General features: G+C 39.4%; 3 protein-coding genes across 3 annotated transcripts; 1 reads left to right on the forward strand and 2 right to left on the reverse strand.

Annotated features, from left to right (window-relative positions):
* The first annotated feature begins 3,359 nt into the window (after positions 1–3,359).
* LOC131135059 (homeobox protein otx5-like) lies at positions 3,360–7,142 on the forward strand. Its single transcript, XM_058080869.1, has 3 exons — positions 3,360–4,039; positions 4,650–4,801; positions 4,940–7,142. Exons 1-3 carry the CDS (start codon positions 3,940–3,942, stop codon positions 5,576–5,578), a joined length of 891 nt encoding a protein of 296 aa, XP_057936852.1. The 5' UTR covers positions 3,360–3,939; the 3' UTR covers positions 5,579–7,142.
* A 13,593-nt stretch (positions 7,143–20,735) lies between these two features.
* On the reverse strand, positions 20,736–24,135 carry LOC131135141 (histone H3.3A). The gene is made up of 4 exons (XM_058081075.1): positions 23,968–24,135; positions 22,896–23,039; positions 22,282–22,435; positions 20,736–22,063 (listed from the first exon to the last, which is right to left on the reverse strand). Exons 2-4 carry the CDS (start codon positions 23,021–23,023, stop codon positions 21,935–21,937), a joined length of 411 nt encoding a protein of 136 aa, XP_057937058.1. The 5' UTR covers positions 23,024–23,039; positions 23,968–24,135; the 3' UTR covers positions 20,736–21,934.
* A 370-nt stretch (positions 24,136–24,505) lies between these two features.
* On the reverse strand, positions 24,506–26,998 carry LOC131135140 (histone H3.3A). Its single transcript, XM_058081074.1, has 4 exons — positions 26,844–26,998; positions 25,842–25,987; positions 25,444–25,597; positions 24,506–25,358 (listed from the first exon to the last, which is right to left on the reverse strand). Exons 2-4 carry the CDS (start codon positions 25,967–25,969, stop codon positions 25,230–25,232), a joined length of 411 nt encoding a protein of 136 aa, XP_057937057.1. The 5' UTR covers positions 25,970–25,987; positions 26,844–26,998; the 3' UTR covers positions 24,506–25,229.
* Between the last annotated feature and the right edge of the window lie 385 nt (positions 26,999–27,383).

Below are 27,383 nucleotides of genomic sequence, written 5' to 3' on the forward strand. Positions count from 1 at the left end.
GGCTTCTTGGTCACACACACACACACACACACCGAGCCAAATTGCTCCGTACATCCCAGTTTCACACACAGTTACCTTAGGAAAAGTGATGTATCCCGCCAGAAAAGTCCCTCTATCTGTCCTCCACGCCTGTAGAGCCAGCGCTCCATTCTCTCCATCCACCCTTCCTCTGTCAATCTGGCCACAAACCCCTCTTTCCTCCCTTTATCCCGAGGTAAGATACTTACTTTTCAGATAAAGCATATTATGATAAATCGGCTGAACTCTGTGCATGTGTGTGTGTGTGTGTGTGTTTATGTGTGAGTGTGTGACACACACACACACACACACACACACACACGCACTAATCACCACACACACATACAAATATGCTGTGTACACTGTGTGTATCGAACAACATGATGTCAGAGGTATACTTAACAGCTGGGGAAGTGTGGGACAGTGTTTAGTGCATCAGTACAACCTAAATACAAGATCATTTCTTTAAAAGACGTACAAATGCATGTTGGGGAAATAATAAAAAAACTTTATTTTTAATAGTGTAAAAGTCAAATGCCTCAAAAGTTGTACAATTTGGAGTTCAACACACTCCAAAGTCAAACAAACCTTGAAGTTGGAACCATAATCATAATGACATTAACATGACCTATACCCAAATGCTATTTTTTTTGTTAACTACAACAATTTAGTTTAATTTAGTTTAGTTGTTCTCAACTTAAACTGGACAATTCCATCACTTGTACGTCCCAACCGGAGTTGGTAAAATAACAACAGTCATTTTCTTTGCACTGCATCGGACGTGGAATTATTTGCTCCTAGTTCACTGAAGGACGCGCTGATGATGAAATTGCATGAGAGGAAATAGTGGAGCATATGGCCAAATGTTCTCCAACAAAGTGGAAGGGACGATAAGGTCAACACGGGGAAGCAAAGAGTTTGGAGAAAATGAAAACTAAATGAAAATACAATGGCTGTGTTCGCCTCCGGGACGTGTATGCGTGTTGGGAAAGATGTTTATGAAATACTTTGTGTGTGTGTGTGTGTGTGTGTGTGTGTGTGTGTGAGTATAGATTAGGTAGTAAGCCTCTTATGTGCTGGCTGTCCTTAATTTGCTTGAGCGCCGGGTCCTAGTGCTGGTACACCGGGTGCTCACACAGTCAGCCATTGTGCAAACAACAAATTGCTATATAAACAACCCACAAACAATAACAACAAAGCACACACCATTAAACTACATAATAAGCATTTTTCATGCAATTTTTAGCTGTCAGTGAGTTATTACTATTATTATTATAATAAAATGCATTATATAAAACACTACTAAACATTCATGAACAGTATCATATTTGCAGTTATGTAAAAAAAAACACTCTACTAACATAGTTTGATATGTTTTTTTTTTTTTTTTTTTTTACCACCAATACAAAAACAATTACTCACTACACAAATCTCTTATTAATGTTCTATGGTGTTTATACTGCAAATGTGATTTAAATAGTTCAGTGTCATATTTATTTATTTCTCTCCGCTTACATTGATACATTCAAATTGTGAAAAAAAAATTAAGAATAATTTAACCAACAAAACAATACCTGATGTGGAGCAGAAGGGGCGCGCAATGGTGCAGCAGATATCCAAATTGCAACACACACACACACACTCACACACACTCATTCATTCACAGGCCTCTTCCTGTGAAATATTCACCATTGAGCAGGTGAAGACATTTCATGTAGGATTTAGAAACAGGTAAAAAAACCCATCCCAAGTCTGTGTGTGTGTGTGTGTGTGTGTCTTTATATCTCCTTCACACAACTAGATAAACCCCTTATACACTTTGGGCCTGTCTTTCATGTCTGTGTGTGTGTGTGTGTGTGTGGATTTTAAACTATAAGAAATCCGATTCAATTAACAAGCAAACAGAATCGGCTTTGGTCGCTGTGAAATTGTCTGGTGGCGCAAAGGATGGCGCAGACGCAACCTGAGAGGACGCCGAACGCAAAAGTCCATAACATTACAACAACAACAAAAAAAAGAACCCGATTGCCGGTTTTGGGGGTGTAGGCGTGGTCTGGACTGCGGCAAATACTTTTAACAAATTAATAAAAAAGAGCGGCACAATAGTTATTGCTCTCCAGAGCCTTTATTGAATCAAATTAAATATTGTTATTGTGTATCGAATGAGTTAAATTAATGTCTTCAAATGTTCAACTGTATGAATAAATTAACGATATAGAAAATATGGATGGAGGTTAGGATGACACCATTGATACAAGAGACATATAAAAAATCCCTGTCAGAGATATTTATTTTGTGGGTTTTATTATTATTGTGGTTTTATTTTGGAGTTCTACAATCTGGTTACCTTATTTAGTGCATTTTTAAAAAGGCAGTTTTTATGTATATATATTTATATGTGTTATTATTATTATTATTATTATTATTATTATTATTATTATTATTATTATTATTATTATTATTATTATTATTATTATTATTATTATTATTATTATTATTATTTTTATTATTATGATATGGCTGGTGGGAGCATGTTAGGCAACAAAAGAGGATTTCATTGGAGAACAAGCGCTCTTTGTGCTACCTTTAATCCGGCCTGTGCGTCTCCTGCTCTCGGCCAGTTGCCCAGTCGTTTCTAAAGGCCAATTCTGAATAATAATAATAATAATAATAATAATAATAATAATAATAATAATAATAATAATAATAATAATAATAATAATAATAATAATAATAATAATAATAATAATAATAATAATAATAATAATAATAATAATAATTGCATTTGTATAACAAATACAATGTTATTATAATATATGTATATATATGTAAACTTAGATATTATATATGTATATAACATACACTAAGCAATAATAAAACAGTTATTTCTTGCAGATATAAAGCAACATGTATTATTATTAGTAGCATTTGTATAAATAATAATAATACATTTATAACTGTTCATAGAAATAAAGCACAATTAAAATAGTTTTAATATTACAACATAAAATGTACAACTTTATTAATGGTTAGTACATTTGTTAGTGTATTTGCATACATTAATAAACTGTATTTTTTTTTATTTTGTAGTGATTCTTTTCCACAATTTGTGGTAAACTTGCTTCATCGTGAAATGTAAAATGGTTCAATAATGAGAATATTAGTTTATAACTCTTATACATAACAGAGTATTGGATGTACGCGTATTTTGGTGTATGGGTGTTTGGGTGTGTGTGTGTGCGTGTGTGTGACAGAGAGAGAGAGAGAGAGAGAGAAAGAGAAGGGGGGCAGGGCAGTGGGTGTCTACTTGAGAGAGTACCGAGTTCTAATTAGCCAACCACTTGTTTCTCCCCTCACTTGTCCACGCTGCTTACACCCACAAGTTCTCCAAGAGTCCTCGGCAAGACACCACCAGGACCCCCCCCTCCAACTCTCCTCCGCTCCACTTCATTCGCAGACAGCCTTGCGCACTCTTTTTTGGATCGTCTTTCGGCGCATTCCAGCAGGGGACATCCGTGCGTAATAACGTTATTACGCACGACTTCGGCTGTAGAAAATACGCACGTTTGGTAATTTTATTGTATTCTTTTAATATGTGGCTACATTTCTAGACTTTTGTTGAGGTGTTTGTGTTCTTTTTGGTGCATTGAGAACGCTTAAGATACACAGGCATCACTTTAGTGCTGGTGCGTAACGTGGTTGTTTGTGCAGGTGTAATGCAACAGGTGTCTGATATTGTTGGACAGAATAATAAGTGCAAATAATCGGAGAGAGAGAAAGAGAGAGAGAGAGAGAGAGAGAGAGGGAGAGAGAGAGAGACCCCCTGGAGACAAACTAAGAGAGGAAGAGGAGGAGGCCGCCGGTCTGAGAGAAGAGGAGAGAGTGAGGGAGTGAGGGAGTGTTTTAAAGCCCACTGGAGGCATGATGTCCTACATTAAGCAACCCCATTACGCCGTGAACGGGTTAACACTGTCCGGCCCGGGCATGGATCTGCTCCACACCGCCGCCGTTGGATACCCGAGTGAGTATTTATAACTTCATTAATTACTTTATGCGTAAAAGTTTCACGTTAAAATGCTGAAAATGTAAAGAAATTCGATATTTTTTTTACTTGTGCTTCTGCATCCAGTATGAACATGTGTTGACTTGACCTATAAGTGTAGAGGATTATCAGAGGAGTCAAACAACAATAAAAAAAAGTGTGTGAATGGAAACGCAGCTTGTTCTCACACGGACTTAAAACAAACCTCAATCTGTATAACCCAGATTTAGAAAAAATGATGCTGTTTGGGTTTGCTTTGTGGTTGGTTTGCAACATCTGGCATCCTTGCCAGATGGGTGCCATTTCTGAAATTTAAAACTGAAATTTTATTTCATAATTTACTTGAATATGTTGATTCATTGTCAGGCCATGTTTGTGTTGTTTGTACATTAAATGTTCTTGTATTTTGATTTATTACACAAATCTAATGTAGTGATTCATAAAAATATGAAAACAATTATAGCAATTATTACAACATAAAATAAAACAAGAGTGATAATTGTTGTAGTGACCATAATATAATGTATATAATGACTCTAATATATTAATGTATGATAATGAATTAGTAATTGATGATTAATTTACACAGGTACCCCACGTAAACAACGTCGGGAACGCACCACCTTCACCAGGGCCCAGCTGGACATCCTGGAGGCTTTGTTTGCCAAAACCCGTTATCCAGACATCTTCATGAGGGAGGAGGTGGCCCTCAAGATCAACTTACCTGAGTCCAGAGTACAGGTAATATCGCGGAAAATTAATATTTGCAGTATATTAGTCATTTATTGGTATTGAATAACAGCAATGTACTACTGCATGTCTAGATTTGCGTCTATCGCCAATTAATAAATGATCAATATCTTAATATCCATCACTCAGGTGTGGTTCAAGAACCGCCGTGCCAAATGCCGCCAACAGCAGCAACAAAGCACAGGCCAGTCCAAACCGCGGCCCCCCAAGAAGAAGTCCTCCCCAGCCCGTGAAGCGAGCGCCGAGGCCACCGCCAACCCCGCCAACGGACCCTACAGCCCACCGCCTCCTCCACCGGGCACCGCCATCACCGCCAGTTCCAGTTCTGCCAGCGCCACCGTGTCCATCTGGAGCCCGGCGTCCATCTCCCCATTGCCGGACCCCCTGTCCGCTTCCACCACCCCCTGCATGCAGCGTGCCGCCACCTACCCCATGACCTACAGCCAGGCCCCGGCCTACAGCCAGAGCTACGCGGGTTCCTCCTCTTACTTCACCGGCCTGGACTGCAGCTCCTACTTATCCCCCATGCACCCGCAGCTGTCGGGCACTGGGGGGGCCCTCAGCCCCATCACCGCCTCTTCCATGGGCGGGCCCCTCAGCCAGTCCCCGGCGTCCCTCTCCTCACAAGGCTACACGGCCGCCTCACTGGGCTTTGGAGCCGTCGACTGCCTGGACTACAAGGACCAATCTGCCTGGAAACTCAATTTCAACGCCACTGACTGTCTGGACTACAAAGACCAGAGCTCCTGGAAGTTCCAGGTCTTGTAATTATCATCAAATGAGGGGTCGAGAAGGAGTGGACTTGAGAGCGGGTTGCTGAATACACACAATTCCCAATTTTCAATTCCCAATCATCAAACCTAGAAACCAACGGCGACAATGAAGAAGTTCAACTGAGTGGTGTAGAAGGTCCAACTTGTGCCTTTTACAGGGCAAGAAACCGTATTTGGTCTCTTAAAACAGATCTCACACACCTACAGGACAGTAGAACTATGCTCATTCAATATCATGAATTATTAATTATTATCAACCATGGAAAATATTTCAACTTTCTGGTCTTAAAATGATGAATTCCAAGTATTGGATCAACGATATCACTGATGACTTCATGACTGGAAGGAACAGGGCACTTTATTTGTACTAACACATCAGTAGTACTCTTAGAAATTGTACATTTTGTGTATTGTCAACAGCCTTGATAGCAACACGGACAATCGGTGACAAAGTGTTGACATGCAAGCCGACAGTTCAACTCCGCACCCAACAGAGGAGCTGATCGATGCTGATGACTCCCCCCCCCCCAACCCCGGTAGCCTTGTTTGATACGGACCCCCTCCATCCTTTGTGTGTGTGTGATACAAGCCAAGAGGGTGGAGTGTGAGTCCCTGAAGTGACTGCAGTACAAACCCGTTGCCTTTGCCTTTGAGCATGCTTGGAATCATCAAGAGAACGGCTCACGCGTTGTTGGTTTAATAGGATCAACTCCTAATTTGGGCAACAATGGCTGCATTGTGGCTATTGGCACTCAAGAACTAAAGACCCCCCCACGTCACCCCATGTCACCCCATGTTCCTTTTCACGGGACGTTAGCAGACGACGGCTTGTTCAAGCAGTTCTGCCTATTATGTTTCATTGACTTTATTATTTTTTTTTTTTTTTTTTTGCGAGAGGCTCAAAGACTGCACCACAGAAAGGGAAAGGAGGTGCCAATCTGCCCCCCCCCCCCCCCCCCCCAGCACAGAGAGTTCGGTGTCTCTCAAATCCAATTTGTAAAGATGTGATGCGTACCAATATATGTATTTCATGTATCTTTGATTTTTTTTTTTATGTATTAGATTTCATATTGTTATGTTTCTTTCAACATTTGTGGATTCGTCAAAGTAACAAAAAAAAACTGTGTTAATTTGTTTTGAAGTTGCTATTATTATTATTATTATTATCAGTATTATTACTGTCACCGTTCATATGATTTCTTCAGATGACATTTGCGAAAATGCTTTTTGTAAATATTCAATCACATCTGACGTGCGCACGCCATGCAACAATCGTATTATGAAATCTTAGACAACTGCCAACTTTTCACGTTTTTCCTGTTTCTATTTTTCTTATTATTATTTTCAAACTCAGGGTTTTATCGGATGAAAGTAGCAGTAATAGGAAGACGGACGTTTATGCTTCTTAGTGGTTTACTGTACTTTTATCTTTTGCGTAAATACTACATCATGAATGATTCTTTTTTTCTTTTTGTATTTGATTTCATTTGTCTCCTGTGTTTGACCAGTCGCACCGCTACCTTGCTAGATAGATATTAAACAACTTTATTTAAACGCCGCGTCTGGCTTCTTCTCTTCTTTTCTTATTTAGCAGTTGTCGACATAACCGTTATGCTGGAGCCTATCCCAGCTGTCTTGGGGCGAGAGGCGGGGTACACCCTGGACTGGTGGCCAGCCAATCACAGGGCACATATAGACAAACAACCATTCACACTCACATTCATACCTATGGACAATTTGGAGTGGCTAATTAACCTAGCATGTTTTTGGAATGTGGGAGGAAACCGGAGTACCCGAAGAAAAAACTCACGCATGCACGGGGAGAACATGCAAACTCCATACAGAGATGGCCGAGGGTGGCATTGAACTCGGGTCTCTTAGCTGTGAGGCCTGCTAAGTGAGGCTAACCACTCGTCTACCATGCAGCCTGTTATAAAGCCATTTTATCCACAGATGACCCCATCAAAGAGGTCACAAAAGACCCCACAACAACATGTTGAACTGCAGGCCTCCATTTCCCAAGTTAAGGTCTGTGTTCATGACTCCACTCCAAGCTATGTGGCCTGAGCGCTAACCACTCCTCCATTTTTAAATCATCTTAATATTAATATTAATATCTTAATATTTCCCCCCCAAAATAACACTGTGTTTTGTTTCTCATAGTATTATGACTTTTTTTAAAAATTATTATTTTTTTTCACTTTAATATTTTGACTTTATTCTTGTAAAAATAGCTTTCCCCCCATTTCAGCAAGTTTGTTTGAATATTCCTCTTGTCAATTTTCTTCTCATCATCACAACTATTATTATAATAATTATTATTATTATTATTATATTACTATTAGGGATCTCCATTATTGGCTTTTTAAAACTAAAAAACGATATTGTCCAACTCTCAATTTCCAATACTGATATCAGCTGACACAGATACCAATATCTAAATATGTATTTTTTAAATATCAGTTTTTATGATCGGGAAAAAAAATTGTGTATCGATATCGACCGATATCACATTTGTATGCTAATATTGGGCCGATAATTATCAGACATCCCTAATTATAAATGTCATATTCCGACTTTATGATGGATAGATGGATGGATGGATGGATGGATGGTTGGATGGTTGGATGGATGGATGGATAGATGGATAGATGGATAGATGGATAGATGGATAGATGGATAGATGGATGGATGGATAGATGGATAGATGGATGGATGGATACATAGATAGATGGATAGATGGATGGATGGATGGATGGATGGATGGATGGATGGATGGATAGATGGATAGATAGATGGATAGATGGATGGATGGATACATAGATAGATGGATAGATGGATGGATGGATGGATAGATAGATGGATAGATGGATAGATGATAGATGATAGATGATAGATGGATAGATGGATGGATGGATAGATAGATGGATGGATGGATGGATGGATAGATGGATAGATGGATGGATAGATGGATGGATGGATGGATGGATAGATGGATGGATGGATGGCTAGATGGATGGATGGATGATAGATAGATGGATGGATAGATGGATAGATAGATGGATGGATAGATGGATGGATAGATGGATAGATAGATGCCCTGTAATCCTCGGGTAGCAGCATATGGACAGTAGAGCAGAGAGACAGAGATACACTCAGGACTTAGAAATATGATTCATTTCTTTCCTTGCTCTAATCCTCTCCAAACAAGCTGGCGGCCAGTCTGCTCTGAAGGCACATTGTAATCATGCTGACCAGCTTCTCCTTCCCCTGCCCCCCCCCCCCCCACGTCCCCACCCCCGTCCACCCAACCCTACCATTCCCTCCCCGTTTTGCTCCCTCCTGTTGTCCAATTTCATCTTAATCGATTCCTAATCCTTAGGCCGCCAAACATACACGCGCCAAGCCTGAGGCAGAGCACTCATCTCCACACGTATGTGGGGACTGGGATGGGGGGCAGACACTAATCATTCGAAACTCAAAATATATGAAGGTTTGTATAAACACAACACCTCTACTAAATAACAACATATGCACAATATATTTACATTAAAAAGGCTAATTAGAGACACTAATAAAAGTATATAATAATAATAGGGACTCAAACCGCTTTGACACTGTTTACCTACTGATGACTCAGCATCACAAGCAACTGGAGGGTCAGTATCTCGCACAAGTGGTTAGGCCTCACAGCTAAGAGACCCGAGTTCAATTCCACCCTCGGCCATCTCTGTGTGGAGTTTGCATGCTCCGTGCATGCGTGGGTTTTCTCCGGGTACTCTGGTTTCCTCCCACATTCCAAAAACATGCTAGGTTAATTGGCCACACCAAATTTGTTTATATGTGGTTGGCTGGCCACCAGTCCAGGGTGTACCCCGCCTCTCGCCCGAAACCGCTGGGATAGGCTCCAGCAACCATGCAAAATGAATGAATGAACAAATTAACAGAAAAAAAAACACCCTGACCTTTAAAAGGTAGCAGCTGGACCATTACACCACTTTACTCTTCTGCGTGCTGTCAATCACTGTGGCAACAAGTGCATGTCAGATTACTTGTCTTTTTTTTTCTCTCTTTGCACATTTCCTCAGAATGCACCCCCTTGCACAAAAGCCCCCCCAACAGGCCATGTTTTATATGTAGGGAGGGGCAGTTTTGCCTATAATAGTAGTTCATTGAGTGTGAATGGTTGTTTGTCTATAGGTGCCCTGTGATTGGCTGGCCACCAGTCCAGGGTGTACCCCGCCTCTCACCCGAAGACAGCTGGGATAGGCTCCAGCACCCCCTTTGTGACCCTTGTGAAAATCAATGAATGAACAAATGAACAGAAAAAACCCACACCCTGCACTTTAAAGGGCAGCAGCTGGACCATTACACCACAGTCAATCATTGTGGCAACAAGTGCATGCTAGATTACCAGATGACTTTCTCTCTTTGCACATTTCCTAAGAATGCACCCCCTTGCACAAAATGAGCCCCCCCAACAGGACATGTTCTGTAAGTAGGGAGGGGCAGTTTTCATCGGAAATGGCAAAATTCAGCCCCAATTCTTTGCCACAGATAAATTGTGCCGTTCCTGCAATTGCCTTGGTGTTGCCAAGCACGATGAAAAGCATAAGTCATGAAAGAAGATTTGTAAGCGTGCGGCAAAGCTGCTAAATCACACCTAGAGCAGCGTAAGTCGGTTTGAGTGATCTGCAGCTAGCAGTGCTAACAGGATCAGCATTACACTATGAATGGATCAAGCGGCCACTGTCAGGCCCCAGATTACAATTTAACACCTAGTTAATATCACTAATAGTAAAAGTCAGAGTTTAGCACAAATGCTCAGATTAATATCTTGGACTAAACCAGTTGGATTATGGAAAACGCTTGGCCTCTCACATACGGAGGGTCAGCCACAACGGCAATTAGCGCCGTGTCGTTATTTCGACCATCCGCTTCTTCCTGGTTTTTCTTATTTTCCACGCCCACGTCACACGGGTCCGCCTTCATGCCAACTTGAACTTGTCCGTTTGGTGGTGCCACCTCTCACGACGTGCCCCCTCGTCCCCTCTGCTCCACCTCTCCGGGCAGTTTGTTATTCTTGCTGATCTAATTTAGAGAATGTCCCAAATCCTCTTAGTGTCCTGCTCCCTCAGCGCAACCCTAAGTGAATTAGACGGGATTACCGTCTACGTCTTCCTCCTCCTCATCCTCCTCCTCCTCTTCCGTCCAGCCTCTTCATCGTGCTGTCACTCATCCTCCGATATTCATCTCAATGACCACCTTTCTCTGGTCATTTCATTGGCTCCTTCTCCTGATGATGCTCGCGACAGATGCTTTAGCATCATCTAGCCCAGCGGTCTCAAACTTGCGGCCCGCGGGCCAAATGTGGCCCGCGAGACGCTAGTTTGAGACCCCCACCTTGACACCAAAGTTTATTGTTGAAATGACAGTCACATTTATACTCTTTTTATTTACAACATATTGCGCAACTGCAGGGTCTTGAGACACTTGCTAACTGGCAAGCTAGCGACCTAAACGGTAGCCTCCAAGTTATTTCCTTTAAACTTAAAAAAGCCAAAAACTTACCACTTCCACACAGATAGGGAGGATAACTATTAACAGTTATTTAACCTTTAACATGAACATGAATCAAACGTAATAATTTTTTCTGGGTACATGATACCATACAGCATCCATATCAAACTTGCGCGGGCCGCACTAACATTAAACTTTCATATCAAGGCGGGGGCCTCAAACTAGTGTCCTGCGGGCCACATTTGGCCCGTGGGCCGCGTGTTTGAGACCCCTGTTGTATACAATATTGCAATTAGGCAAAAGGCATCTTTCTGGAGTCTCACCAACGTAAAACTCTTGAATATGAGTTATCTTATTCTGATGTTGTCAATAGCAGATTAGAGGAACCCAAGTGTGGTACCTTTGGGATGTGGTTTCTCCTCGTACTCGGGTTTCCTCTCACATTCCAAAAACACACATCTTAGATTAATTGAGGGTTCTAAATTGTCCATAGGTATGAATGTGTTGTCCTGGCGACCATTCCAAAGAATACCAGTACCAGTCAGGTGGGATAGGCTCCAGCATACTCCCAAATGGATGGTTCTCAAAAGTTTTCAATTAGTGTCCCTTGGGGGATGACAGGAAGTAGTTGAGAGCCACTGGAATAATGTATTTTTTTTGGCGACTTGTGAATTATAGACCGACAGACAGGACTTATTGTAGTACTCCTTAGACATCTGGGCTATCCAGGCTACTGTAGGTATAGGTCTGATCTCACCTAGCATTCTGTCTCTGATCCTCAATGTAGCCAGCCTGCCAACTGACTCGGCTTTTTTTACAGCCTGTTTTTTATCCTCACTTTGACTCCGGCTACCCAACAGATATTAAAGCACCCAAGAGTTTGTGGACAACGGCCAAACACACACATCTGCAGCCTCACGGGTCATTGATGATCCTGGTGATGATCCTGGTGATGATCCAGGTGATGATCCAGGTGATGATCCAGGTGATGATCCAGGTGATAAGGGGGGGTGTCCACATCCTCTCCGACCTTAGCAGCCTGGTTGTTGTTGTATTAAGGCAAGAACATGATGCAGGAAGTACAGTACTTGGTCTGCTCTCTGCACTCAAAAAATAAATGTTTAGCCTCAACAAAAAAAATCAACGCAACAGTTTCCATTAGTCTTTCTTAGTTACGACAACTTAATTTGAAATTGCTTTGAACCAACAAACAATATTGTATTGCACGAATTAGCTTTTCCTCTTCACTCAAAGCTTATTTTAAGTAATGCTTACTGAATAATTGTTGTCATAGTTTTTAAGTTTGTAACTCAAAAAAATATGTTAAGTCAACTGACTTAATCATTTTATTCAAAGTAGTTTAATTTGTTGTCCACTTAATTATAATAACAATGCACACAGCTTTTTAAGTAGCAGTAACTTAATGCTACTGTAGGTAGCAGTTACACGGCTAAACTAGCTCAGGGGATTATTTGAACATAACTTCAACTTAGAAAGTTTATCTAAATCAATGAATTACATTTTTACATTGCATTTATGTATTAAATCAAGTGGTGTCAACAGATACTCTGAATTACTTTTTAGAGTGTACATCAGATAAAGATTCCCTCACACATGGGTCTGGTCTTGAGCCACACAAACCTGCATCCTCTCTATGACCTTCATGGTGTGGGAGGTCACAGCTATGGCAGGGAGGAAGTGTTTTTTTTTTTGTAGGGGAACACATAAACAAACAATCATCCAAATTGACATTAACACCTATGGACAGTTTCGAGTTGAGAGTCCAATGAACCTAATAGTCCAGTAATTGGACCCCAGAGAAGACCCAGAACATTTCAACTCTCGAGAGATTCAAACCCTTGATCTACTGACTGGTAATCACGTCTCCAATGTGTATCCCACTCAAGAATAGATTCAATTTCAGTTTTTCTAGGTTTAATAAGTAATGAGTCAACCAGCGTCCCGAAACGGTACAATTGTGAATTTTCCACAGTTCAGGGGTTCCATCTATTCATCTGTGTAATACTTTATTTTTATACTCAGTATAGTTACTCCAGACTCCATTCACTGTGCAATATCTGATCAACCTCCATGTGCGATATCAAGGCTCTAAATACAATATATTAAGCTCTATGTGAAGTATTTCTATAATGCCTCATATTAACTCACTAGCAAGATCTCATAGTGTATAGACTGGTCATATATTATATATATATTTCATCTGGTTTCATATTATCTGCATACTGTATTTGTATATAACTCTGGGTAACATGTGTTGATTTGTTAATACTTGGGTCGTTTATATTGTTTATTTTTTTAATATTGTGTATTTTTGTACTGCTGAACTGATTCTGTACTCTTGCTGCTGTGCAATGTACATTTCCCCACTGAGGGACCAATAAAGGCATATCTTATCTTATCTTATCTGATCTTATCTTATCTTATCCAAGGTCGGATCACGGGGCAGCAGCCTAAGCATACTTCCCTATCTCAGGCTCCTTCCCAAGGATCACCAAGCCATAGTCTCTCCAATGGGCCGTGGTTCTTCACCGAGGCCTTCTACCGGTTGGAAGTACCCTGGACACTCGCGTCGGGGGCATCAGGGGGGCATTCTGAGCCGATGTTCCGGCCATCTCATATGGAGCAACGGTTCTACTCCGGCTTGAACCTATGATCTTGTCCTTTCAGTCACGACCCAAAGCCCAAGACCGTAGTCCACGGGTTTTACATCACAATGTTTTTTTGAGTCTTTTAAGAAGTTTGGTCTAGACTACTTCTACTGGTCTACTTCTACTCAAGCTTTTGGTTTGTCGAGCCGTGTTTTGTCCAAATGGACACTTTGCTGCGTTTACAGCATCAATCATGACCTTTATGACCTTTGCATTGTTCAAGCCCCCTTTTAGACTAAACCTTCGCTTTCCGCCGCATCCTCCTCGCTTTGCCTCCATCTCTCATCATCTCCCTTGTTCTCTTCATCTGCGAACCATCTGACCGCCGTACCCCCCCCCCCCCCCCAATAGATACACATGCATGCATCTCCTCCATCACTTTCAGTAATTCCAGCGTTGCCGCGCTCTCTCCTGCTTGCATAGCTCGCCCTAATCCAGTTCTGACCTCAATCCCATGATGTAACGGATCATGTGATGCGGGGAGAGGAGCGGGAGGAAAAAGGAGAGGAGGGGAACAGGGGACAAAAAGTGGGGAAACATGCTTTAATCCTCCGAGCTGGAGCTGCAGACCAATCCCGAACTGATGGGGCGGGCGTGAGGGGTCAGTGGGTACCTCTATTAAGTGACAAACATGCAATAAACACACACTAATATGAGTGGAAACAACAAGTCAACATGTTTGTTTCATGTCTGTGACTCAGACGCTATTAGAAGTCTGCATGTTGCTAACAAATAACAACACGACAACCAGCGTATTTATGCTGTCATAAATGTTTATTAAACTTGCGTCCATGCATGCATTACTCTTGCTTTTGTTGTTGAGTCTATTTACGTGTCTATAGATGATTCATTTGCTCAGGTTGATTGGTTTTGGCAATAATTTGACTGCTGATCTACCGGCAACGTCTAATGACAATTTTTTATTGACAATGCAATACAAGAACTGAATCGAAAATTATTATTTCTCATTGTCAGAGAGTAATATAACATTTAGAAGAGCCGGCTGGACTATTAGATAATATAGATGGAAGCTAAGGGTGTTGTGGCGGCTATATATATATACATACACACATATATATATATCTTTATATAACTCTCTATACTCTCTCTCTATATCTCTTATAATATATATATATATGTATATATATATATATATATAGATATATATATAGATATATATATAGTTATATATATACAAAAGCACAAATGGGAAAAAGGAACAATGTCAAGGGAAAAGCTTTAATTGTTATAAAAATAATTTATTTAATACATTTTATTAATTATATAATATATATAAATATAATAATTATTTTTTTTTAAATAAATAAATTATATATATATATAAATATATAGTTATTTAAAGTTAACAATTCAAGCTTTTCCCTTGACATTGTTCATTGTCATATAATAAGAAAAATATGAAAGATAAACTGAAAGATAAATAAAATATGAAGAGTACATCAGCCTTACATTTATATACATTGTTATTAATTGACCAACTTATATATATATATATATATATTACATATATACATAAATATATATATTTATATATACGTATATATAGTTATTTATAGTTATTTAAAGTTGTTCCTTTTTCCCATTTGTGCTTTTGTTTTTTTAGTTCAATTTCTACATTGTGTCCCAGGCCCAAAAAAAATTGAGTGACGGGCCGTAAATTGCCCCTGGGACACTTTGGACACCTATGACAAGATGAAGTACTACACACCTACAAATTACAACCACAATTATAAGTAAGTTGGTCAATTAATAACAATGTATGGAAATGTAAAGCTGATGTACTATTCATATTTTTATTTATATTTCACGTCATCCTTCTTTTTTTATTATATGACAATGAAATAATCATAAACTTAAAATACACTTTTATTCTCTGGCTTTTAACTCGGAGTGAGTCGTATGGTCCTGTGTCTTTTAGTTCTTTCTTTTTATTTTAATTGGTTTGATTTTTTTATACTTTTATTGCTTTGCTTCTTGTTTTTAATATCTTAATATCTATTTTACTATTTTATTTCTTAAATGATCTTTTAGTTTTGGATTATTACTTTTTATTTTACTAGTCCGTGCAGCACTTTGGAAATCCTGTTTATAAAATGTGCTTATCAATAAAGTGGATTGGATTTTTTAAATAGTATTTATTAGGTGCGTTTACCCTGAGATATGTTAGGGGGCGCTGTAGAGGCCCAAATCACTGGGACACCCCCCCCCCCCCCTTCTGTTCCACTGCAGTGTGACTTCAGATGCACATGGCCAGTACACACAGCAGTACACACTTACACACACATTACATCATACAACTTCATGTAATTGAAAATGTACACTTGTTGACAGAGCTTAGGGGACCACAAGAACGTGTTTTCTTTACATAGTAAGAAAATAAGCAAAAGAAAGAAAGAAAATGGAACTTGGCAAAATGACATTTGACTCGGATTAGATTATAGAGTATATTACTTCATATAAAATTTAATAATAATAATAAGTATTTTTCAAGGGGTTGTTTAATGAGATAATAATAAAATAGTGTAATGTGAGTCTTTTATTGGTGTGTACAAAACACTACTGTCCTACATCAGGGGGGTCAAAGTGTGACCTGGGGGCACAGGTCACATATAGACAAACAACCATTCACACTCACATTCATACCTATGGACAATTTGTAGTCACTAATTAACCTAGCATGTTTTTGGAATTTGGGAGGAAACCGGAGTACCCGGAGAAAAAAACCATGCATGCACGGGGGAGAACATGCAAACTCCACATAGAGATGGCCGAGGGTGGTATGAAGAAATAGATCTTATTTATTTATTAGTATTTATTTATATATTATATTATATTATATTTAATATTTATAAATATGATATTTATAAATTAAATATAGATATGTTTAATTTATAATTAAATATAATTTTATTATATTTATTATATTATAAATAATATTATATTATTATTGGAGTTTTTATTAATATTTTATTGTATTTTATTAATATAATAATAATTATTGTAATTATTAATTATTATTAGAATTATTCATTCATTAATTCATTCATTTTCTACCGCTTTTTCTATTATAATAATATAATTTATTATATATAATAATAAAATAGTATTATTAATAGTAATAATAATGATATATATATATATATAATTTGTATTATATTTATATATTATATTATATATATTTATTATTTAGTATTTAATAGTAATAGTATTAGTATTTGAACACAAACTGCACCTTATCCATATTTTCATTAAAAGAACAGTTCTGAGTTCTTTCAAACGTCCATAGTCTTCTGCATGTAACATATACAAAAACCAAAAACCTGTCCCTATTGACTAGCGTGTTGTGTTTGTGTGGAACCGTGCCGTGCTACCAATTACTGTTTGTCCTACAATGAAAACAGTTAATCCCTGGGACACCCCCTACCCTCAAGTCTCATGTCCCCCTGAAACCCCACCCATGTACTTATTGTGCTCTGGTACACTGCAATAATCTCAGCAAGTCTTCATGGAGTCTGAACCCACTCAACCCCCCAATGTCCCCTCCCATAAGATAAGATAAGATAAGATAAGATAAGATAAGACATAAGATATGCCTTTATTCGTCCCTCAGTGGGGAAATTTGTATTGCACAGCAGCACAGTACAGTCATTCATCACTCCTAACTCACTTCTGTTATTTTACCTGTGATTATCTTGCACTTATATGTATACTTATATGTATGTAAGTATGTAAGTAATATGAATATGTGTCTTTTATTGTATTAGGCTCCCAACCAGGGGGTCTTTGAGTGTTTTCCTGTGGAAAAGCTGGTAGTAAATCACCCATATATACTCAAGACTTGATCTGATCTACTGTGGGTCTACTGCAGGGGTGTCAAACATGCGGCCCGCGGGCCAAATGTGGCCCGCAGGACAATAGTTTGAGGCCCCCGCCTTCATATGAAAGTTTAATGTTAGTGCGGCCCGCGTAAGTTTGATATGGATGCTGTATGGTATCATGTACCCAGAAAAAATTATTACGTTTGATTCATGTTCATGTTAAAGGTTAAATAACTGTTAATAGTTATCCTCCCTATCCGTGTGGAAGTGGTAAGTTTTTGGCTATTTAAGTTGAAAGGAAATAACTTGAAGGCTACCGTTTAGGTCGCTAGCTCTCTAGTTTGCGAGTTAGCATGTGTCTCAAGACCCTGCAGTTGCGCAATATGTTGTAAATAAAAAGAGTATAAATGTGACTATAGTCGTGTTTGGTCATGTCTACAGGGCTCTAATAATGCTTTGTTCATTTTAATCTGAAAAAAATCATTTGTCTACCCACCAACTATATGTGCTTTCTTAAGTTTTTATTATTTGCCCTTTTATTATTATTATTATATTTATTTATTACTGATTGATTGATTTTCTTTATTATTGACTTGTTTATTTATTTTTCATCTTATTTTGTGCAGAAAAATAAAAATGAAGATATTTGAGAACAGTGGAATGTTTTTTCAGAACTTTTATTGTAGAACCCTTGGTCTACTGTATATTCATCATTCTGGTAAAGCACCTTCACGGATCTACTCCCAAGCGTCAATTGTGTCATATAGTGCTTGGAGGTTGACGGGTCATGTAGACATGGCATCGGAGTTTAATGTACCCCCACCCCAATTCCCAAACATCTGGTTTGTTTCTTCCCCTTCTGTCACCCCACAAGCCTCATCGTGTACCAGTTGTGTACTAATCCGTCCTCGGCCTTTCAACCTGCTCCCTCATCTCCCCTCTACCCCCCCCCCCCCCCCCCCCCCTCTCTTCCTCAACATCCACCCCTCTCTTCCGACACGCCAACCGCACCCCTCCTCGCCCACAGTCGTACTCCACTCCCGTCCACCAATCCCTGCACTGTGTTAATCTGGTGCTGCTCTGATGGTCAGCACTTTGAGCAGCAGACAGACAGATTGGCTGTAATCCCCTGAGTGCCACAGATGGAGAGCCACCGCGCAGACCTTGGGGAAGGTGAATGCGCTGTTGTACACACGCATGCATTGCGTACACACACACACACACACACACACGCCTCCCATTAGCGTGAAATACTGTACGTATATACAGGATGCATATACAGCATTTACATATCTTTCATTTACTAGTTTTCAACAAGTGGATAACTTGAGCATTTTGACCTAACCCTGACCGTAAATTGCTAAACCTAACCCAGAACCCAGAACCCAGAACCCAGAACCCAGAACCCAACCCTTTTCGGACACATTACTTGTGACTCTTTTGGTTTTGGACTTTTATTTACTTTGTGTGGGAAATAAGAAAACCGCTAACCCACTAAATCCAATAACAACTCTAACCTTAACACCTCACCCAAACCCCTAATTCCAGACCCTGTAACCTTACACTCAAACCCCTAACCCAGACATCATTGATTCCATTTTTTGTTAATAGTAATTAACAGTAATTAGGAACCCTCAGTAGACAATAGGGGGCCAACTATACAGCCCCAAACAGTCCTTATTGGCGAAGCGAGAACACGGCCATTGTATTTTGTGTCCAAATTGGCTGTAGACTCTCCTTCTTGCCATAGCTAGCAAACTGCAAACTGCTTGAGATACTTGCTAACCACCCATAAAGTAGAAGAAGAAGCTAAACCAACTAAATGAATCTTCATATGAAGGAGTAGAAAGAATGTGTTTTAACAAGGATACAAAAACGCCACAGCCAAGCAGCGCCAGGAGGAAGCAAAGTCAAAGCAGTGAATGTGGTGAGTTACTTAACTTATTGTGTTCAATCTAGTAGATTGATCAGTAAAATTCAAACAAACTTTGAACTTATTTAATATGCTGTAACGAGTTTTGAGTGTTTAACATATGAGAAAATGTTATGTCTCTCTGAGAAAAGTGTATAAAGTGTGTGGTGAGGGCATTTACAGCCTTAAAACATATATGATCATTGGAAACAAATAAAGTTGGCTACTTCACAGATGAATTAGTTTAGCAAACTAATTGATAAGATATACAGCAGATATGTTAGCATTCAATTAATAAAATGTATTGGATTGCTCATTGGCACTCTTGAATAAATGTTAATGGAACTCAATTGTCTTGAGTTTGTGTACTTTTGCCTTCAATCCAAGTAATGTTTTTGTGCTTTGTAGGACTTTACCAGACACTATACTGCACCACTACAGTATACGTATTTTTGCACATTTTTTAAATATATATTTGAATTTTTAACTAACTTTTTCATGCAAATGTGACACTCTATTTGCGAATATAAATTTTTAGCCGTGCGCGTGTGTGTGTGCATGTGTGTGTGTGTGCATGTGTGTCCAGTGCTGCCCATTCTAAACAACAGGATTAAAGTCTGGTGTTTGATTAGATGTTTGTTTGTCTGTGTGGGTTTCATTGTAATGAGTACAGCCAAGGCCACAGAGACACGGGGATGTGCGTTTCTTTCATTCTAATCAATATGGCAATATAGTACATTGCTTTATATATTTTAACCAAGGAAGTACAAAGATGAATAAATGAATCGAATGATCATTTCCCCCTGATTGTGATTCTTGTGGATATAAACACAATAACCACAATAAGAATAAGATGACGTTGTGCTTCAAAGGACTTAAATGCAACACTAAAACATGCTGACCAATGCAATGATTACATTATAAAATGTTGCATTTTTCTCTTGAAGCAACATAAAAGATTGCATAGAAGAAAAATAGATTGTGTGAAGTGCAATCAACACCATGAATTTAGCTTTGTCAAATATCCAATAGTCCTGTTTGATGGGCCATGCTGCCACCTAGTGGTACAAATGATGCATCAATCAACATGCAGCCTGGCTTATCATGAATACTAAACACACTTGTTTACATTTCCTACTCTTGAGTAGGAACTAACAACTACTTTTTCTACATTATAAGATGTAAAATAATCATTGACACAAAGAGTGTGTGTGTGTGTAACATCCATTTATTACCACCTTATATGACAAATCCGGGAATTACAAACATTGTTTCATTAAAACATCACCACTAATGTTTCCGTAAAAGAAATGGAGAAAAAATAACTCCACACACAAAAACAAAATAGTAATAATTAAGTTATAAGGGTGATGAGTCAACCTGAGAAAATGTACAAATGATCGACGGGCAGGAAAACGAAAAGCAAATAGAGGCAGAGGGACCGTGATCAATATTATCTGTCATGAGGTACTAAATAAAAAAATTGTTATTACATTTTTATTGTTTTGAGAAATATACTTTTGACTTTAGGCCCTAATAAACCTTTCTGCCGATAAGGTTTATCTAAAGACAAATTGCTATCAATATGAAAGCATCAGCAACTTGAAGCGTTGACTAAAACTATTCAAGGAAAGTCGCTTAAAATTTTGAGGTCCACTTATCCTTATTTTAAAAAATTACATTTTAAAATAGTTTCAATGTTAGAAGCAAAAGCTGTTCATATATTTGCTTGATTTTGTTCTTGTGTTGAAATTAGATTGTTCCCCTCAGCTCCATGCCTCGTATTGTTGTGGAAAGGAATTTCCACTCAGTTAACTGAAGCAAAAATAGTGAATATCAGCAATAATCAATATTCTAATCGCCGTCTTCGGAAATGCTGATGGGTTGAATTTGCATCATCTGCAGCGGTGAGAGCCAGCACTCGTGCAGAAACATGCAGGGACAGAGAATCCAGCCGGAGAGACCACCAAAGCGGTGATCTCTGCAAACCTGGGAGCTGAGGCTGGTGCATGATCGAGAGCACAAGAGGATCATCTAGCACCATGCTGGAAAGAAGCACCGAGAGCCCCCCCACAGCGGATAAACAGCCATCCTCTTGTCTGTCCCTACTAAGTTTGCACTAGAGTCATTTGTGTGTATTTGTATCTTTTACAATGGTCTCCACCCCATCGTGGAGTCAGAGTAAAGACAACTAGGACATATGTACATGAGGAGATCTCATCACCAAAGAGTTGGTACATGCACAGAAAAAAAAGGGTACCATAGAAGTCTTCCACTGAGAGCACTAAGAAAAACACAACTATACACCTGATATATCATAAATCTTCCCTACATACTACTTACACAGGAGAGGAGGGGGGGACAAACAGGTGAAGGAGAAGAGGTGAAAAGTAGAAAGACAAAGAAAGTATTTAAGCACGCTCCCCGCGGATGCGACGTGCCAGCTGGATGTCTTTGGGCATGATGGTGACACGCTTGGCGTGGATGGCACACAGGTTGGTGTCCTCAAACAGACCCACCAGGTAGGCCTCGCTGGCCTCCTGAAAAGCACAACACGTGACAGAAGGTCAGAAAGTGCAGATCATGTTTAGCTGGGAGAACTTTCGATTTGTTTTTTAATTCAAGAACACAGAGATTCACCCACAAACTGACCGCTGTCCATTTTGAAAAGTGTGTACATCTTACAATGACACGTGGTATGATTTGTAATTCTCCACTTCGCCTGTAAAATTGCGTGTTAATTAATGATGACACACACCTGCAACGCTCCAATGGCTGCGCTCTGGAAACGCAGATCCGTCTTGAAGTCCTGGGCGATTTCTCTCACCAGGCGCTGGAAGGGCAGCTTGCGGATCAGAAGCTCAGTGGACTTCTGGTAACGACGGATCTCACGCAGAGCCACAGTACCGGGCCTAAAACACATTAAAAATGATTGGGGGGGTTGATAATGATGATGGATGGAATGATGGAATTGGAACCAGATGGAATCCGAGTCACAGTCTAGCATCTAGACTGGTTTTGAGGCTCGTGCTACAACTGCATTTACTTTTTGTGGTATATGTACACTTTATGTACATGCATGCTTATGTATTTTATGTACAGTGGTGGGATGTTATATTTCACTGAAAAAAAACATGCATTTTGTGTTCAGTTGTGTTGTCATCGACTATTATTTAGATTTGTTCAACAATCTGAAATATTTAACTGTGACACACACACAAAATCTGGAAGTGGGCAAACACTTTTTAAAAACTATTTAAACCTATTGTGTACTTATAAATTACAATCCACTAAATGAGGGGGACTGGCTATTTGTCCAGGAAAAAAATGAATTATTATAGGATGAAATAATTTCATTTCGAACTCTCTCACCTGTAGCGATGGGGCTTCTTCACACCTCCAGTGGACGGGGCGCTCTTGCGGGCAGCCTTTGTGGCCAGCTGCTTACGTGGAGCTTTTCCTCCAGTGGACTTACGGGCAGTCTGCTTGGTACGGGCCATTGCTACTAAGGATCACCTGATGTCCAAAGATGAAATTTACATTCAAATCAGGGATGGATTTGACATCTTTGATGGACTATCAGGATATTTAGGGATGTTATTTAGGGTTGTTATTATTTAACAGAATGGAAAAAATATAAATGTTCTCAACTCCTGTTTCAATTCTAGTATTATTAATGAAATTACAGATTCCTCTAGAATTAAAATAGTTAAGATTTTCAGTAGAGGACACTACTGCAAACTACAATCATGAAAATCAAAACCGAGCATTGGTACGGTATACTTCTAAATACACCCTTTTGGTACATCTTTTGTATCGATATCGGTCATACTGTTTTCGTCAAGTCTGTGTATTTTGGATTTTGAACAACTGAAAGAAGTGCCAGTGTGCGACATACATCAATCAAAGAAGAAAAGCTTAACGATTGGCCCGAATACCAGCTCGTATAAGTAAACACCAAATATAAGCCAATCCGGATGTTCATCCTGGTTAGGAGGCGGGCTTTACAGTTGACTTCCAGTGTTTGTGGACCCGCCTCCCTCGCGCTGATGGCGGCGGTTTGATGTGCATACGGGATGAAGACCCAGGCAGACGGAGCAGCACGTAAACAACTTGGATTTGCAGACTAACCGCTGTTCCCGGACACAGACGGATGAAAGAATAATAAAGAGGACATTCCAAGGATTTCAGAAATATATAAAGCACACCCGAACGGCCCCGCTGGCGACGCAGAGCCGAGCAGAACAGGCGCACAATTTGAACCATAATTCCGCCTCATCTGAACCGACGTGCAACTGTCGTCTCGACCGCCTCGTTTGTTATTTTCAAACACGACAAAAACGATCGTTTAACCGCCGAATAAATCAACACAAAAACCCACTAAGTTGCAGTAAAACAACTAAAGTTCATTGATGAATCGAACAGCGAGCATTAAATGGCTTACCTTGAAGAAAAAGTGAACAGAAGTGGTGAGAAAGGTTTAGCTTGACTATTTCCTTCTTCGTTTCCACAATGGGAGGAAGCGTCCAGCGGGTAAAATGGCCGCCGTGTCAATCAAGTGTCCCAAAATGCAACAGGGTTCAAGACATGTTTTCTTTGGGTTGTGGTTCTTTAGTGTTTGGCTAAGTGACGGACTCGTCAAAACAAGTTTAGCCGCTCTTTTATTATTTTAGTTTAATGACGCTGTGCTTGCTGCTGTGACCGAATAAGGAGTTTTTCCATGGTTTTAACTTAACACCAATATCACTTCCGGTTGTAATCAGTAAGTACTTTTTGTTATATAGTAGCATTTGCTAAATCGCTTTATAAAATACAAATTGATTATATTACAACTATGAATATTATATAAATAAGTATATTTTGAAAAAGCCAAAACAAATTAAATTGCATAATCTGTCCACTACCACTACATATATATGAAAATATATTTCATGTTTTGGTTCAGATGTTCAATATGAACATTTTAAATCACTCACTCAGTGTAACCACAAGAATCAGTTTTATTTATGTATCTATGTGAATTTTTGGAGTACAAATGTTTTAGCCTTCAAAATGACCAAAAACAAATAAAATACACAGTAGGAAAAAAATAGGTTAGCAACCTGAGAGAGAAACAAAAAGTCATAACATTGCTTAGACATGATAATTTGGCCAAAATCAGAGTATAATCAAGTTTGCTACATTTATGCCGTTTTATAAGTGTGAAACCATGCAGTCATTGTGCAATGACATTTGAAATTGACAACTAGAATAAAGCAGTTGGATTCTGTTACAATATTAAACAGGGTTACACCATTGTTGAATAAAGAGAACTAAACATTGAAAAGAAATGTATATTTTCAACAAAAAGAACAATTTTGCAGCAACAGAAGAGTCATAACAATGAATGTGTCCGTCTGATATGAAAATGTCTCTGCTATGTTCTAAACTCTTTCCAGATTACACACTACCCATGGCTAGCAAAACACTTAATTCATAGCAATAGCTAAAGAGAGGAGTGTAAAAGTTTCAAACATACTTGACTATATATCTGAAAAAAAAACCTCTTCTACTTGTAGCACCAAAGACATAATCACACATTTATGGTTATCACAGTCATGATATATAGAGAACCTCAAACCAAACTACTACCTGTATGAAGGAAAGCATGGTGAAGGGGGAGGGACGAGGAGATCATTTCGTAAATCGAGAGAGAAAAAAAAACATTTAAGCACGTTCCCCGCGAATGCGACGTGCCAGCTGGATGTCTTTGGGCATGATGGTGACACGCTTGGCATGGATGGCACACAGGTTGGTGTCCTCAAACAGACCCACAAGGTAGGCCTCGCTGGCCTCCTAGAGATGGTTGTAAACAATGAGGCGTTTTAAAGACATGATAACGGCAGACTGCATATTTACAAATACCTGGAGTGACACATACCTGCAGAGCTCCGATGGCTGCACTCTGGAAACGCAGATCCGTCTTGAAGTCCTGAGCGATTTCTCTCACCAGGCGCTGGAAGGGCAGCTTGCGGATCAGAAGCTCAGTGGACTTTTGGTAACGACGGATCTCACGCAGAGCCACAGTACCGGGCCTTTTACAAGACAGGAGAAACATTGCACTTGTCTGACTCACACCAGTATTGGGGAGCAATAGTTGTCTGCATAATTGTGAATTTATGACCTCTGTTAAAATGTACAGTCACAAGTGATCGCTTTGGGTTTGTCATCACTTTATACACCTGTGAGTGCATTACTAGGACAACTGATAAGGAATGACTAATTGTGCACATGCAAGTGGGGTATCACGAGATGATTACGGTCTTGCTTGGGTCTCACCTGTAGCGATGGGGCTTCTTCACACCTCCAGTGGACGGGGCGCTCTTGCGGGCAGCCTTTGTGGCCAGCTGCTTACGTGGAGCTTTGCCTCCAGTGGACTTACGGGCAGTCTGCTTCGTACGGGCCATTGCTACTAAGGATCAAGGCTGAGAGTACAGAAGGTTTTCACTTAATGAGTGCAGGAAAAAAACACTTTAAAATGTATTGATGGTGGTTGTTGATGTTGGTGATATGGAGGATATAAAATAATAATATAAAAGGTTATATATTTCATATAATAGTATAAAAGTTATGACTCAGATTACGTATATGTGCTTTTGGAAACGTATGTTTTCAGTCTCCGCGGCAGTTTATACAATGACCTGCCTGCGTCATAAATGACAACGGAGGCGTCCAATCATCAGAGAATTTGAGGGCAGTTGTGGACCTTTCAACCAATGACATGATAGTGGGTGAAACCCCGCCCATTGCGCACGGACGAGGGTTTGCTTGTTTCGATGTACGGGGCATCCCCGTGAAGCACTAGCGTAGATTTTCAGATTCAGAATGAGCTATTTTAGAAGAAAACCACGTGACACCGCCCCTGCCGTGTGTACCGTGTGCGCAAACAAACACACTCGGACATAATGGCTGGTTACTGGCATGAAGGACTAAACGGGAAGAAAAATTCGCTTAAGCGATCGCAAGGTGACGTTAGAAACGGTCGAATTGTGTAAAACCCGCAATATTAAAGTGGAATATTATTTATGTAAAAGACACTAGACATGTTGGGGAGTCGCTTAATGTACAATATTTTGTCAGATGATCCCTCACTTGAGGCGCATTTCCGAGATAAAGTGGAGCAGACGCGAATGTTTTTTTCAGCTTTCTGACCCAGCAGGCAGATAAAGGGTAGACTCGCGTTTTCTTTTTGATCGAAAATAAACCCAAAAACTAATCCATCCGAAAACACCAACCGTACTAAATGATATATTGAAGTATTATTGACAGCATGACACTTACCTTTGGAAACTTAGTGCGAAACTACAGCCTTCAATTGGAATTTAATTTCTTGAGTCTTCTTACGCGTTGTTGTCGCTACAAAATGAAGGAGGGGGGGAAAAAGAAAATAGGAGTGTGTTTGGAGGCACATTTCCCATGATGCATTTGGGAAATACATACACACATGCTGCATCATAATTACCAATTACATGTCGCTTACTATAAATACATTTATACTGTAAGCAATAATTACACAAATACGTTTATAAGTTTTTATTTTTGAATTTCACCTGAAAAGAGATGACATCCCATTTTATTTTTTTCTGGTGGTTTGCATTATTAACTTAATTTGGAATATTAATACGGCTCCCAAAATGTCATTAAACATTGTTTTTATGTCGTAAACACACATTATATACCCAAATAAAATAGGCACATGTGTATTTGTATAATGTGTTATTTCTGTCTCTTTCTCTCGCTCACTCTTTCTCTATCTCGCTCACACAAAAAATAATGTTCAAAACACAGAGAAAGACGGCATATTGTATTTAATTGTAGTAG

This window comes from Doryrhamphus excisus, chromosome 8 (assembly GCF_030265055.1).
Source record: "Doryrhamphus excisus isolate RoL2022-K1 chromosome 8, RoL_Dexc_1.0, whole genome shotgun sequence".
Classification (NCBI taxonomy): Eukaryota; Metazoa; Chordata; class Actinopteri; order Syngnathiformes; family Syngnathidae; genus Doryrhamphus; species Doryrhamphus excisus.

Coding starts and splice junctions, on each gene's coding strand:
- LOC131135059 (XM_058080869.1), top strand. CDS start 3,940: ATGATGTCCTACATTAAGCAACCCCATTACGCCGTGAACGGGTTAACA. Junction 4,040..4,649: donor CGCCGCCGTTGGATACCCGA/GTGAGTATTTAT, acceptor TAATTTACACAG/GTACCCCACGTAAACAACGT. Junction 4,802..4,939: donor TACCTGAGTCCAGAGTACAG/GTAATATCGCGG, acceptor TCCATCACTCAG/GTGTGGTTCAAGAACCGCCG.
- LOC131135141 (XM_058081075.1), bottom strand. CDS start 23,023: ATGGCCCGTACCAAGCAGACTGCCCGTAAGTCCACTGGAGGAAAAGCT. Junction 22,436..22,895: donor AAGAAGCCCCATCGCTACAG/GTGAGAGAGTTC, acceptor AATGTGTTTTAG/GCCCGGTACTGTGGCTCTGC. Junction 22,064..22,281: donor CAGCCATTGGAGCGTTGCAG/GTGTGTGTCATC, acceptor TGTGCTTTTCAG/GAGGCCAGCGAGGCCTACCT.
- LOC131135140 (XM_058081074.1), bottom strand. CDS start 25,969: ATGGCCCGTACGAAGCAGACTGCCCGTAAGTCCACTGGAGGCAAAGCT. Junction 25,598..25,841: donor AAGAAGCCCCATCGCTACAG/GTGAGACCCAAG, acceptor GTCTTGTAAAAG/GCCCGGTACTGTGGCTCTGC. Junction 25,359..25,443: donor CAGCCATCGGAGCTCTGCAG/GTATGTGTCACT, acceptor AACCATCTCTAG/GAGGCCAGCGAGGCCTACCT.